General features: G+C 36.3%; 1 protein-coding gene and 1 long non-coding RNA gene across 4 annotated transcripts in view; one reads left to right on the forward strand and one right to left on the reverse strand.

Moving 5' to 3' along the window:
- SMARCE1 (SWI/SNF related BAF chromatin remodeling complex subunit E1) overlaps positions 1-7,676 on the reverse strand; it is a 51,515-nt gene extending 43,839 nt beyond the window's left edge. For 2 of the 3 annotated variants that reach the window (XM_087946271.1, XM_026686052.2), the window contains exons 1-3: positions 7,551-7,640; positions 2,071-2,114; positions 411-454 (exon numbers count right to left, since the gene is read on the reverse strand). In XM_087946271.1, coding sequence (XP_087802397.1) covers positions 411-454; positions 2,071-2,077 — 51 coding nt within the window. In that variant the 5' untranslated portion in view covers positions 2,078-2,114; positions 7,551-7,640. Of the gene's footprint in view, positions 1-410; positions 455-2,070; positions 2,115-7,550 lie in introns of all 3 variants that reach the window. The other variant, XM_026686051.2, reaches the window with a different exon arrangement.
- A 245-nt stretch (positions 7,677-7,921) lies between these two features.
- LOC113424385 (uncharacterized) overlaps positions 7,922-14,795 on the forward strand; it is a 122,793-nt gene continuing 115,919 nt past the window's right edge. Inside the window, exon 1 of the long non-coding RNA XR_015746081.1 lies at positions 7,922-8,022. This is a non-coding gene — a long non-coding RNA (uncharacterized LOC113424385). The remainder of the gene's footprint in view (positions 8,023-14,795) is intronic.

The following is a 14,795-nucleotide window of genomic DNA, read 5'->3' on the forward strand; positions in this document are numbered from 1 at the left end:
AAAGACAGTATCTGTTTTCTGGTTTCCAAAGATGTGTTGCCACAGCATTTTACAATATATTTATGATTTTTTTTAGAAATATATCAACATTAAATTCATTTTAATTAAAAGTATAACCTCTGTAAAGACTAAAAATAAAAATATTTCTAAAATTAAACTTTAAACATCAGATCAAATGGAATGATGTCCTAAGATGGAGACTGAATTCTATACAGATGGAAACGTCAAATCTTTATTCTTTAAAAAGGCCAACTGACAGGATTCCAAAACATCTTGGTACTGATCTCAGGCAGAGTTTAATCTTACTGGTGATAGGATCCATAAAATGTGACACCAGCATTTCTCTGTGGGGCTAAAATGAAATTAGGAATCAAAATTTGCAAAATAAAGAATAATGCTTCCATACTTACAGTCGTGGGGGCTGGGGTGGGTGGTGGAGCATAAGATGGCCTTTCTGTTTTAAAAAGAAGGGTGGGGGGAAATGACTATGTAGAAGTACTGTAACACAGGGACTTCAAATTGTGAAGTTTCGAACAACAAATCAAAATATGAATGAAAAGCCTATGCAACTCTACAACATAGTTCACATATTATTACAGGAACGCCCAAGCTATGGATTTCAAGTTCATATGCAATTCTTGAACTTGAGAGACATGAATGAAACAAACAAGTTCAATAATATCAAAAAATGCAGCACCCTTACTCTATGTCCTGTTAGTCTCCTAGTTAGACCTTAGACTTATCCAGCTTGGTCCTTTTTTAAGTGATCTGACATCTTTAGTCTTTACACATGATTTATTTTCCTTTGCTCTGTGAGGGACATATTGTGCTTTTGAGACAGAATAGTTCTAAACCTGTCCTTATTCTTCATTTAACAAACAGCAAAATTTTAACGTGCAAAGAATTTTGCACACGTGCTTGCCCATATCAACAAAAGTAATGTTCAAACTTTTATTTTGCAAAAGCACTCATAGCATTCTTAAACTTCAAGGAAGACTGCAATGTGTGTGTGTGTGTGTGTGTGTGTGTGTGTGTATGTATGTATATATATATGTATATAAATATATATATTTGTATATATTTATATATATATATATATATATATATTTATATATATTTATATATATTTATATATATATTTATATATATTATATATATATATATATATATAAAATGATTGGGTAGTTAAATCTAGAATTAATTAAATGGCGGTCAGCTTCAAGGACCACATAAAGGAATCCCAACACAATACAGGGATTTCAGAAAAAGGATGGCATGGATATAACAGCGTTTAGAGATGAATAAATCTGAGGTCTATTTTGATGTCTAGAGTCAACCCATTATATTGGTTTGAATCCAGACTTTAATATGCATACAATAGATCAAATGAAAACCAATAACTTGAAATAACGACTTTACATTTGACTTCATACTAGTTATTTATTACGAATTGCCTTTGGCAAGATGGATGGCATACAAGTTTGATAAATAAAAATAATCCCAAAATATAATACTTGAAGTCACACAATATACAGGTAGTCCTTGACATTCAACCAAAATTGAGCCCAAAATTTCCATCGTTAAATAATAGTTGTTAAGTAAATTTTGCCTCATTTTATGATCTTTCTTGCCACAATTGTTAAGTAAACTACTGCAGTTGTTAAGTGAATCTGGCTTTCACATTGATTTGGCTTATCAGAAGGTGACCGTGTAACCTTGGGATACTGTTACCATGATAAATATACAGTAGTTGCCAAGTGGTTGGATTTTTATTATGTAACCATGGGAGCTGTGTGAAAAATGATGTCACTTTTTTCAGTGCTGTTGTAACTTAGAACAGTCACTAAATGAATGGTTGTAAGTTGAGGACTACCTATATTAATAAAAAAACAAAAGAAGCCACATTACGGTGTATTGTGATATTTCAACACAAATGTGTTAAATGGAGCTTATTTTTATACAGGTTCGTCCACAGGTATAACCTATGCCGAGCTACTGAACAATAACTTCTCTATCATTTCAAATGTCAATATTGTAGATTAAACTAAGAAAAAATACAACGTAACTTACTTGACATTTTGGTAGATAAAAGTTTCAACCACAGGAAATTAGATCTGAAAAACAGCAATAACAAAATGCTGTAAAATAAAGTCTATCATTGATCCAGTGCAGTTCATTAACAACTCCTACAGTTAAAACACATAAATTGAAGATAATACATAAACAGAAACACTCCTTCACTGAGTTATAATTTTAAACAATGGTAAACTTATTTGTAGTTCCTGAGCTCTGAAGTATATGAATAATTTACAACCAAGAGTTATTACCAAAGAAATACATCAAAAATCTTATTTCTCAGAAAATTAGGAGCATCATAAAAATTAACATGGTGAGAAAATATTACTAATGTTCAAGCCCTGCTTGTAGTCTACAATTCAATTTTTTATCACTACTATGATAAGACTAATTTGGATCACAGAAGTATTCTATTAGGTATTTTTAGTCATTTTGTATATATTAACAATGGAGATATGGAAATATACAAATAGCACAATAAGGGGCAAAATCAATTGTATTTTATATCTATCATTATCCATAAGTCATCTCCCTTTTATTCTCTTGGTCATTCTGTTTCTCTATTTAGATAAAGAAATATCTCTGAAACAATGACCCACTGGGTCATGGGTTGTCTAGTGGAATATTAGAACATAGTTGAAAATCTCCAAGGATGGAATACCCCAATTACTTGAGACAAGCTATACCATTGATTAACTGGTTTCATTGTCAGGAAATCTCTTTTAATAAGTTTCCACCCATTACTTCTTGTTCTGTCTTCTGCTGCTTTGTAGAACAAGTCATTTCCTTCTTCTCTAAGTTTGCCTCTCAAGTACTGGAAGCAGAGGTGATATTCAGCAGGTTCTGACCAGTTCTGGAGAATTGGTAGCGGAAATTTTGAGTAGTTCAGAGAACTGGCAGATACCACCTCTGACTGCCCCGCCCCCCAATCTATTCTCTGCCTCCCGAGTCCTAGCTGATCGGCTGGGTCTTCTTTTGTTGCCCTGTACAGAGAACGGAGCTGGAAATCAAGTTAGTGGAGTGGGGAGGATTGAAGATTTTGCAGTATCCTTCCCCTGCCACGCCCATTAAGCCACGCCATGCTCACCAATCCACGCCCACAGAACCGGTAGTAAAAATTTTTGAATCCCACCACTGACTGGAAGGCAGTTATTATGTCCCTCCAATCCTTTCTTTGATTTATTGAATTTATCTGCTATCCATCTTGCAGTAAATGACTCTGTTGCTTTTCTCTGCACACTTTCTTAGCACCTTCTTGTATTGTGTCCAAAACTGGCTGCAGTATTCCAAGTATAGCCTCATTGGTGTGTTATAAAGTGATATTATCAATTCTCATGATCTCAATGCTGTCTCTCAGTTAAAGCAGCCCAGGACTGCATTGTCTTTTTTGGTGGCTGAAACACACTGCTGGTCCAAACTTCCATTAAGACATCTAGATCTTTCTCACAGTTACTACTGTTGAGCCAAGTATCACCAAGTGCTACCATTAAAATCCAGTTCTTTGAAATCATTCTGACGTGATTGAGTTCACAGAAACTGTTCCATGAAAAATACTAGATAACAAAAATCCACAATACTAAAGAATGATGAAAAGGGAATTATTTCTAAATAAAAACAAAACAATAAAGAAAAAATGATTGATACAAAATGACAACTCAGTTTTTAAACAATGAATTGCTTACCCCTAAGAACACAGATTTATACTAATGGGAAGCATGAGAAAGTATTCTTGATATAGGTGAAAATAAAATGCATTTAGGAGAATAACTTCTGATAAGAAAAGAAAGATATATAGTTATAAAGCATAATTAAAAGAAAAAATGTACAGTGATTGTTATGGAAACAAAAGGCATTTGGAAATAAGTGAAAAAGGCTAAACTAGAAGCCTTCAACACGGTGAAATTAAAAATAATGAAATTATTTGGGTTGAAACTGAAATTAGGGGGATACTGAAAGAACAGAGTTTACTACCTACTGCATGAAAAATAAAAAAGATACAACAGTACCTTTACAATCATGAGGAATGTAGCCAGGACAGTACTTGGCTACAATGGAATCAATAATCAAATATTATTTAGATTTCATTAGTTGATGAATTTTAGGGTAAAGTTCAAACTGAAATTGATAGAACATGCAAATTATATGTGCTGCTTGTTACTGGTAGAACAACATATCAATTTCCACCAATCCAATGATTTCTTCACTGCTAACAGTTTTTCAGTTTTTCAATGAAAGATTTTCAACTAAGAGAATCAGCTTTAAATGCCCACAATCAGAATGTGGGGCATCCTGAACATTTCACCAAAGATAAAAAAGAGCTTACTGAAATTGGTCAGAGTAGAAATGTCAGCAACTAAAGTATCTTAGAAAAATATTACCTATTTATAAAACCTCTAACACTAAAAGATGAAGTCAGATCAGTCAGATCTGGTTATTACCTAGTCAAAACGCTATAGGAATTGAAGGAATATCTACAGAAATATGGCAAACACCTGAAGAACATGCAAAGGTTCTAACCAAACAATGCCAACAAAATCTGAAGAATGACACAATAATCAATTGACTGGAAGAGATTATATACCAATATCAAAGAAAGAAGTTTTAACAAATTGTGCTCACTACCACACAGTATCCTAAATTTCACATGCTAGTAAAATATTGCTTGGAATAATCCAACATAGATTAAAATCATTCATTAAAAGGAATATGGTTTTAAAAAAGGTTCAGGAAGAAACATGAGTATAGTATTACATTTGGAGGAAGGAGCATCAATACTCTATATTATGCTGATAACATTACTGTGATAGGTAGAAATGCAAATGAACTGCAAACTCTAATAATGAAAATCAGAATAAAAATAGGCTGTTAGAATTTTAGATAATGGTGATGGTGCAGATGTAACTGAAGAAAGGTGAAAATGCTGATATCATTTGCTTATGGAGAAGATGTGCAACTTGTTTAGTAACTGTGTGAACACTACATTAATACCTGATTATTGGAAGAATGAAATGATAACAAGAATGAATGTGAAATCTAATGTCAATATTTTGATGAGTGTGCCTGGGTAGATTGTCAGAATGCTTTAGGTGACAAGTTCAGTGCAATTTCAGTAGGTATCAATGTCAGAAAGGAGCATAAGTTCACATATTTTTTAAAAAAGTATATGATAATGGTAATACATTTGAACTATGGAATAATTTTCAATTTTTATTAATGTATTTGAAGGTTTATTTATGTGATAGAAATGGTTAGCAAATTGTTCAACACTAAACAGAGAGTAAAAAGGACATATGATGTCTTTGTTTAATATAATTACAGATATAAAATGCGTATGATATTAGAAGTTTTATTATTTAATTTGGATGCTGCCCAATTCCATCAACTCTACTGAATATAAGTACATATATGTACATACTTTTCTACGCCGATGATGCTACATTATTTATTAAGAAACTCAATAAACTACAGCAAAATATCTTAAGGAACATGTGTGAAAAATCTATATTTTACTAAAACTCCTGCTCCTATCTTTAACTTGGCAAAACATTGCAGCCATAGGGCAACAATTTTTGAACCAAGATATTTCAAATGGACTAATTAACAGAAAATGTTCAAAATATGGGACCCAGATTCCCATGGAACTGAAATGTTGTGAAATCTTTTATAACATGAAAGTTATGACAAAACAATGTATAACATAAAATGTCATAAAGTATTTCCTGTGCTATACAGTTCAACATGGGTTATTTTCATGACAAATATATCTCTGGATGTATCCCAACTTTTCCACTGAAGGAAGTCTATTAGAAATTCTGTCATTGTCATTTGAACGCATTACCCAATGGATCACGGATTGTCTAGTTAATCTATCAAAGGCAAAACAATGTTGCGTTTAACTAGGAAAATGGACTGAACAACTGCAATGGCAACAAAACCTAATGCATTTGTGTACTTTGAATGTTTTCTAAAGATGGGAAAATGCAGGGAGACATTTTAATATGTGTACAATATAGAAACAGGGTAATTATATGTTACGGTTGTGTATATGACTATGCTTTAACTTGTTTTGTTATACACAAGTGGGACTTAGACATATAAGTAGAAATTAAGCATAATGGAAATGTGGGGTTCTTAAGAAATCTGTGTGCTACAGTAAGAGGACATAGTATAAGGAATACATGTGCTGAATGATGGAGGGCTGTGAATAAGAGTGAAAGATGGTTTGTTCCTCTAGAGAAAAAAATAACAACATACACAACACAAACTAAAGGAAGCAGAGTAAATAAGTCATGAGAAAAGGAAAGACCATGAAAGTTGTGATTGAACTTGGTAAGATTTTCAAAGAGAGGGAAGTGATAAGCAGACAAAAGGTTTATGTATGAAGTTGTATATACTGATGTAGTAGAAAAGGAGATGGTTGATGTAAACTAGTTTTAGCAATGTTCCTTTTTCAGTTTCTTTTTACATTATTTCTGCTCCATGCATAGTGTGTTTTAGTCTGAAAGAAACAGCATGATGTGGGTATATAGTATTTCCCTCCAATTCCATGATTAGTCTTAAGAATAAAATAAATGCTTGTTCACTGCTTTTTTTACTTTCTTCTTTTGTTTTTTAGTATTTACATGCTACTCATGGCAAGAATATGGCCTATTAGATTTCACAAATTATGAATTTGGATGACACTAAATCTTCCTTAACATGATACACCAAATCTACTTTTTTTTAAAAAAAATATGCTAATTAATAAATCTACCTACTGTAATATCTAGACATACAGAATACATTAAATAACAACCAAGCCAGCTTAGGTGAGGTGTGAACCCAATCTACATCATATGCTTTTATAAATTTTACAGTTTAAAATACCATAAAAAAGTAAAAGGTATGTAGCAGAAATAAGATTTGATGGACTTCAATTCTAGTTACATTTCATCTTCATTGTTTTTATTCTTTACAGATGCAACCTGTTGAAACCTCCTATCCCGATTCCTTTTGGCTTGCTGGCATAGGATAAAAACAGGTAAGTCTTAAGCTTTTCAAGCAACTTAAAGGTACCCAAGATACATTTTGCTCCATCTCTACCATAGCTATAACTAAAACATCATATTGTCAATGAGGAACCAGAGAGATAATGGTTTGCAGGTCCCGCTTATGACCTCTGATCTGAATCAATGCCGTAAGAAGCAAAAAATAAAAGTTAAGTCCAAAAGTACGTATTAAGCTTATTATATCTCAGTCTCCAAAAGTTAAACGCTCTACTCGTCGCTTTTACAGAAAACAACAAAATCCTGCTCCTCTCCCACCACCACCATGCCCGGCCTTGCATTTGTTCTTCATCTCGGCTGACAGAATGACGTAGAATAAGAAGATACATCTTCAAACGATTACTGCAGTCGTTAAGTGGGGCATGGGGAGATTTGCGCCTCGCGCCGTCTCTTTAAAGCCAGACCGATGCCGGCCTTCTGCAGACTCACCAGCTTCTCGTTAGATCTCACGGCCTCTTTCTCTCCCTTTCTCTCAGACCCAAAAGGAGCCTGGTAGATACAGATCGCAATTTCCATTTCCGCTTCGGCATATTCCACAGAATTCTTCCAATCTGCAGGTTGCATCAATCCTTCGAGCTAATTTTTTTTAAAAATGTTACACACACACACACACAGTAAAAAGAGTTGGATTTTTCGGGTAACGTCCTGACCCTTTTTTGTAAAGGGTCTGGATTCGTATACCTGCGAAACTGCGAACCCCAATCTGCAGGCGGGCACATCTTTGCAGGAAAAAGAGGAGCAGGAGAAACGCGTCTGAGCGTTGTTAGTTCACGTGGAGGCGAGATGACGTTAGTGAGGGAAAAAAATTTAAATCTCCGGAAGTCTACTTGCTATGTGCCCGTTGTTCTCCTTGGTTAACAGCAGCTGTAGAGCCTATCGACTAAGATGAATTACACCAAAGGTATAACACAACATTTATAACATGCATCTTAAAAATGGTTAAGTAAAATAAACTTAAGCAAAAATAATAAACTGATATATTATCCTCCTTTGGTTATCAAAAACCGTTCAATTTACAGGTAGTTCCTCAACGTACAAGAGTTCCCTTAGTGACCGAAACTTACAACGGAACTGAAAAAAGTGACTTATGACCATTTTCCACACTTAATGACCATCGCAGCATCCTAATGGTCATGTGATTTACATTAGGATACTTGGTAACTGGTTCATATTTATGATGGTTGCAGTGTCCCGTAGTTATGTGATCACCTTTTGTGACCTGACAAGCAAAGTCAATGGGGAAGCCAGATTCACTTAACAACTGTTACTAATTTAACAACTGCAGTGATTCACTTAACTGTGGCAAGAAAAGTCATAAACCTCAGGGGCAAAACTCATTTAACAAATTTCTCACTTACCAACATAAATTTTGGGCTCAGTTGTAGTCATAGGTTGAGGACTACCTGTATAGAAATTACAGAATGTGGAGTAGCCGGTTTCACAATCTGGATGCATCCACTGAAAAGTGGCATCTGTAAAACAGTCCCATTCACCTGTCCCCTCCGTGAAAGAATTGAAACAGAATTAGCTTCTGTGGACTGGATATGGAAAGTTTTGGCTGTGAATTCAAATTAGTCCTACCTCCCTTTCTGGTTTACAATATTGACAATAAGTGATACACACACACACACACACACACACACACACACACATGGAGGGAGGGGAGAGGGAGAGAGAGAGGGAGAGACAAAGAGAATGAATGGAGCTGCACAAACAGGCTGAAGAACAGATTCTACCCTGGGCTGTCAGACTCTTGAAGAATTTAAGGCAGTGGCCTCTAAACTTTTGGGCACCAGGAACCGGTTGTGTAGAGAGAGGTATTTTGCAGACCAGAGGGAGTGTGGTTTCACATGCTGCCAGCATCCTGTGGATGGGGCTTCACTTGTTTGCGTGGACTGGTTTCTGGCATGGCATGGACTATAGTTGGTCCACGGACAAGGGATGGGGACCCCTGATTTAAGGAATTAAATCTGGTGGACATAGTGCTATTTGTCTGAAAGCTGTGACTAACTTAGACAGCATATTAAAAAGCAGAGACGTGACTTTGCCAACAAAGATCTTCTTTTTCCTAGCATATTCCCGCAGGTGCGGGGTCCACTTTTTGGATCATTGAATGCCACTTTGCATTTATTTATTTATTTTATTTATTTATTTGATTTGTCAATTGTTTACAAGATAATAAGTATAAGTGTATACATAGTTGTGAATACATGAGATGGGTACATATAAGAAAAATAAAAGAATAGAGAAACAATAGGACAGGGACGGTAGGCACGTTGGTGCGCTTATGCACGCCCCCTACAGACCTCTTAGAAAAGGGGTGAGGTCAATGGTAGACAGTCTAAGGTTAAAGTTTTTGGGGTTTGGGGAAGAGACTACAGAGTCGGGTAGAGTATTCCAGACATTGACCACTCTATTGCTGAAGTCGTATTTCCTGCAATCAAGTTTGGTGCAGTTTACTTTGAGTTTGTATCTATTGTGTGCTCTTGTGTTGTTATGGTTGAAGCTGAAGTATTCATTGACAGGTAGGACATTGCAATGTATGATTTTATATACCATGCTTAAGTCAGACCGAAGACGGCGTAATTCAAGGTTTTCTAGTTCTAGAATTTCAAGTCTGATGGCATAAGGTATTCTACAACGAGTAGAAGAGTGGAGAACTCTTCTTGTGAAATATTTCTGGACTTTCTCAATTGTGCTAATATCAGATACGTAATGAGGGTTCCAGACTGATGAACTGTATTCAAGTATTGGTCTAGCAAATGTTTTGTATGCTCTGGTTAGTAGTGTGATATTGCCAGAGAAAAAGCTACGTAGGATTAGGTTAACAACTCTTAATGCCTTTTTGGCTATGTAGTTGCAGTGGGCTCTAGCACTCAGATCATTAGAGGTGAGTATTCCAAGGTCCTTTACAGAGCTTGGGTCATCAACAAGGTCTTGACTATTCAGCTTGTATTTTATTTTCTGATTTTTTTTGCCAATATGTAAGACAGAGCATTTATTTGTTGAGATTTGAAGTTGCCATTTGTTTGACCATTCGGATACATAGTCAAGATCTTTTGTAGGGTAGCAGTATTGTCTGTAGTATTGAACAGCTTTACATCATCAGCGAAGAGAACGCAATTGCTCTTAATATGATCACAGAGGTCGTTTATGTAGAGTATGAAGAGAGTTGGTCCTAGAACACTGCCCTGAGGGACACCACTATTGACAGGTACTGGATTTGATAGGACTCTCCCGATTTTGACCATTTGTTGTCTGTTTGATAGGAATGCTTCTATCCAGTTATTCAGTTGTCCAGATATACCATAGGATTTTATTTTTAGGAGTAGTTTGTCGTGTACCACTGAATCAAAGGCTTTACAGAAGTCTATGTAGATTGCGTCTATTGCTTTGCCCTGGTCGAGTTGTGTCGTCCATATGTTTTTGCAGTGTAAGAGTTGCAGATTACAGGATAGTTTTTTTCTGAAACCAAATTGTTTATTGGAGAGTAGGTTGTTTGTCTCTAAGTGGAGGATGATGGATTGGTTAATAATTGATTCCATGACTTTGCAGGTGACGCAGCATAAGGAGATTGGTCTGTAATTTTCAACTAGGCTTGGGTCTCCCTTTTTGAAGATGGGGATGACTGTGGCTTGTGACCATAGGTTAGGCAAGGAGCTGGTCCTGAAAGATTTTTCAAAGATTATGCTTAGAGGTTTGGCTATGGCAGTGGATAGCTTTCTTAAGAAGTAGGCACATATTCCATCCGGTCCAATAGATAGGGATGGTTTTAGATTGCATAGTGATTTTTCAACATTGTCTTCTGTGAAATCGATATGTATTAGGTCATTGTTGTTATCTGTGGTACGGTTAGGAAATACTGGGCAAGATCCATTGCTGTTTACAAATACTGAGCCGAAGAATGTGTTAAAGATGTTGGCTTTAATGGTGTCGTCGTTGCAGTCTTTACCATCAGGTCCTATCAAAGGAGGGATGGACCTTGAGTCTTTTAGTTTGTTGTTTACAAAATTGTAAAAAGCACGGGTGGAATTGGTGCTTAGAAGGTTTTCTTCTTGTTTAATGTGATAATTGGTGCATTCGGTCTTTATCTGGTGGCATAAGTTTTTGTATCGGTTTTTGAAATTGGCAACGTGACCAGATTTGTTTTTCCGCCAGAGTGATCTCTTTTTGGATTGAAGTTTCCTTATTGATATGGGTAATCTTCTTTTTGTTTTGTTTTGGGAGTTGTTGTTGGAACATATAGTATGATGACTCTTTTGATTTCAAGTAAGAATATGTTGTAATGGTCTTCAACGGTATTGCATCCAGAGAATAGAGATTGCCAATCAAGGGATGAGAGGTCGTTGTCTATAAGATCATAGTTGCCTTTTTTGAAGTTATAATTGGGGATTACATCATTGAGGTGATTTTTGTGTGGACGTATGTTGAGACAAAAGTCAATCATATTGTGGTCACTGCTGGAAAAGGGTTCTTTAGTTTGTATTCCATAAATTAAATTCAAACTATTGCAGAAGATGAGATCGAGGCAGTTGTTTAGTCTAGTGTTGTTGGTTACTAGTTGTTCCAGTCCCAGATTTGTAATAGCATTGTAGAAGGTTGTGTGTATGATTTCAGTTGTACAATTATTTAGGGTCCAGTCGATATGAGGTAGATTGAAATCTCCAAGAAAGATAAAAGGGTATGGGCAGGATGTAGCCCATGTTAGTAATGTATTTAGCTTGTTTACATGTTCAATGTCATAATCAGGTGCTCTGTAGCATAGTAAGAATCGAATTGTGATATTTAAGGATAGTTCACAGATGATGGTTTCAGGAAGGGCAAGCTCCTGGGTAACTTGGATATTTTTTAGATGTAAGGATTTTTTATAGAATATAGCAACACCACCTCCTCGACGATTTTCACGATCTGATCGGTAAACATGATAGTCTCTTACTGTGGTAATGGAGTCGGGAGAGATGCATTGAGCCATGTTTCACAGACAAATATAATGTCGAAGTTAGCCGTATTAAGGAGGATGAGAAATTCAGGTATTTTATTCACGAGGCTTCTTGTATTGAGCAGTTTGCATTTAAGTCCGGCAGTAGTTAGAATTGAGGTAGTTGGGGGCGCGCGTGCCTAGTCTTGGGTGATGGTGGATGGGTTGAGGTAGGGTTGTGGTTGAGGGTAAAAGTTGAGAATTGGGTTGCGTGGCTTACTTTTGATACAGTCAGCATGGTAGTCAATGTACAGGTCCTTCTCTCCATTGTCTAGACGGTTTTTGAGTTCGATGCGGAGTACACGGGAGCGGGCACGTTGCTGTATGGTTAGGTCAGGGCGGCAACGGAGGTTCTTGTGGTTGGTGTTGGTTTTGGCGAGTGAGTTTATAGTATAAATGAATTTACGTTTGCTTGATTCGTTTTTGCAAATGACCCTGCACAAGCGTGGGGCCACAGAGCCGTCTCTATTTTTGAGCTCTCGGTCGATGCGGGAAATGTCAAGTATTTCATCAGCGGAGATGGTTGATGCTTGATAATCTCTGATGATGTTTCGGACAGTTGTGATGTCATCATTGACATTGATGTCTTCTAGTCCAAATAAGATGGCGTTTGGACGTTTCCGTTCACGCTCAACAGCTTCTCTGATGAGGATTGGGATATCAATATTTGTCTGGGTTGTGTTTATTTGTGGATTGGGTTTTGGATTGGATTGTGGTTTATGGGTGGAGATGTGGTTTGTAGCTATTTGATGTTCAGGTTTTTGCGTTGTGTCTTTTTTTTCAAGGTTGGTTATTCTTTCTTTTACGGCGTCCAGGGATGCTACTATGGTGTTGAGGGATGTTTTAATGGTTTCGATGATTGGGGATGTTTCAATGGTTTCGATGGTATCATCTCTTTCAGACAGATCCAGTTTGGGTATGCATGATTTGCAGAAATATGGATACTCATTGGATGATTCTAGGTATTTAATCATTTGCTCAGGTAATCCCAAGCAGTCATGATGAGTGTATTTTTTACACAGAGAACATATGATGGAGTATTTATTATCCTTTAGATTTTTGTAGCATTTAAGGCATGTGCAGGAGTCTTGTGGTTCATTGGTGGGGATTATCTTCTCTTTAGGTTGTGGTTTGACGTAGGATTTACTTTTTGGCATGGTAGGATTGGTAAAATAGTACGTTGATTGAATTAATTAAAGGAACAATTTTGGGTAATCTATATAGCCAATATTACATCAAACAATATCAAACAATCAATTGTAGTAATCTCTCAAGTCAGATAATATTCCTGAGCAACAATCAGCCTGATCAATTAATTACTCTAATCACTAATCAATTAATTACACTAATTATTAATCACACTGTTCATTTAAATTCACTAAATCAATGATTTTGCTATTCAATTAAATTACATGAATTTTGATATTTTAATCTAGTCAGTAATCACACTGTTTGCACTAAACACTCTAATCACACTAATCAATTAAAAACAATAAATTAATAAAACCATTAATAAAATATTTTATAGAAATTGATTATCTAATCGTTGATATAGGTGATGAGGTAGAAAAGTTGTAAGTTTTGAGGTAATGAGGTAGTATTAGGAGTCTGCAAGGAACGGGTTGATTGTTTTACTAGCAGCTGATGAGAGGAATTTATCGCTTTTTGAATAGCAGATCGCTATTACTCTGTAAACAGGAAGTTGTAACACAGTGTTCTCTCTCAGCAGTTGAGGGGAAAACTCTCAAAGTTTTCAAAGTTTTTCAAAGCATGGTCAATTGCGTCTTCAGGGCGCAGGCCTGCAGCTTGAATATCTTTGTTGATGGTGTCTTGCCTGTTTTGGAGGCCTGCAAGATCGCCGGCCATTGAATTCTAGTTGGTAGGCAGTCTTGACCACGGTGGAAGGTGCTGCTCTCTGCATATGTCCATACCAGTGGAGTCGGCCTTCTCTCATCTTCTCTATAATTGGTGTCACATCAAAATGTTGTTGAATGGTGTCATTTATGATGTGGTCAAGAAGGGAGATGCTGATATCCATCTGAACATTTGCATTTCTGTGGCATAGAGATAGCTTTCGGTCCCTGTTGTTGCTGTCCAGCATTCAATGCCATACAATGCAACAGGGAGGAAGGTTGTCTTGTAAATCTTAGTTTTAAGACGAGTTGTCATTCATCTGTCACATAATATATCCTGAGTTCTCACCAATCATCCAGGCTGCAATCAAATCAAATCAAATCAACCTTTATTATCAGAGTATAATATGAGATTGGCTGAGTCTCCCTTCGTGCACCTCCAAACACAACTCACATTGAAGACAAAAAAGAAAAATCCCTAACCCAGTGAATCCTACTAACAAATATACTATCTTATTGCACCATGTGAACTTATTGCACAATGCGCCGGCCCCATAAATCTATCATACTATGTTGACAAGAGTTATTTTCCATTCAGGACTCGTACAGGCCAGAGGTAGAAACTGTTCTTCAGCCTGTTTGTGCAGCTGGCTATGCTTCTATATCTCTTACGTGATGGTAGGAGAGTGAAGAAGTGCTGACCAAGGTATGAGTCGTCCCTGAGAATTCACACTTGCTCACACCTCACAATTGATGTTGCCATTGACTTGGAGATGAGATCCCAGATATCAGAAAACGTCCACCATCTTTAGGTTTTTTCCATTGATTTGAAGGGTTCCAGGG

Source organism: Notechis scutatus, chromosome Z (assembly GCF_049901735.1).
Source record: "Notechis scutatus isolate UNSWTSFEM ecotype Mainland chromosome Z, rNotScu1.2, whole genome shotgun sequence".
NCBI classification, from domain to species: Eukaryota; Metazoa; Chordata; class Lepidosauria; order Squamata; family Elapidae; genus Notechis; species Notechis scutatus.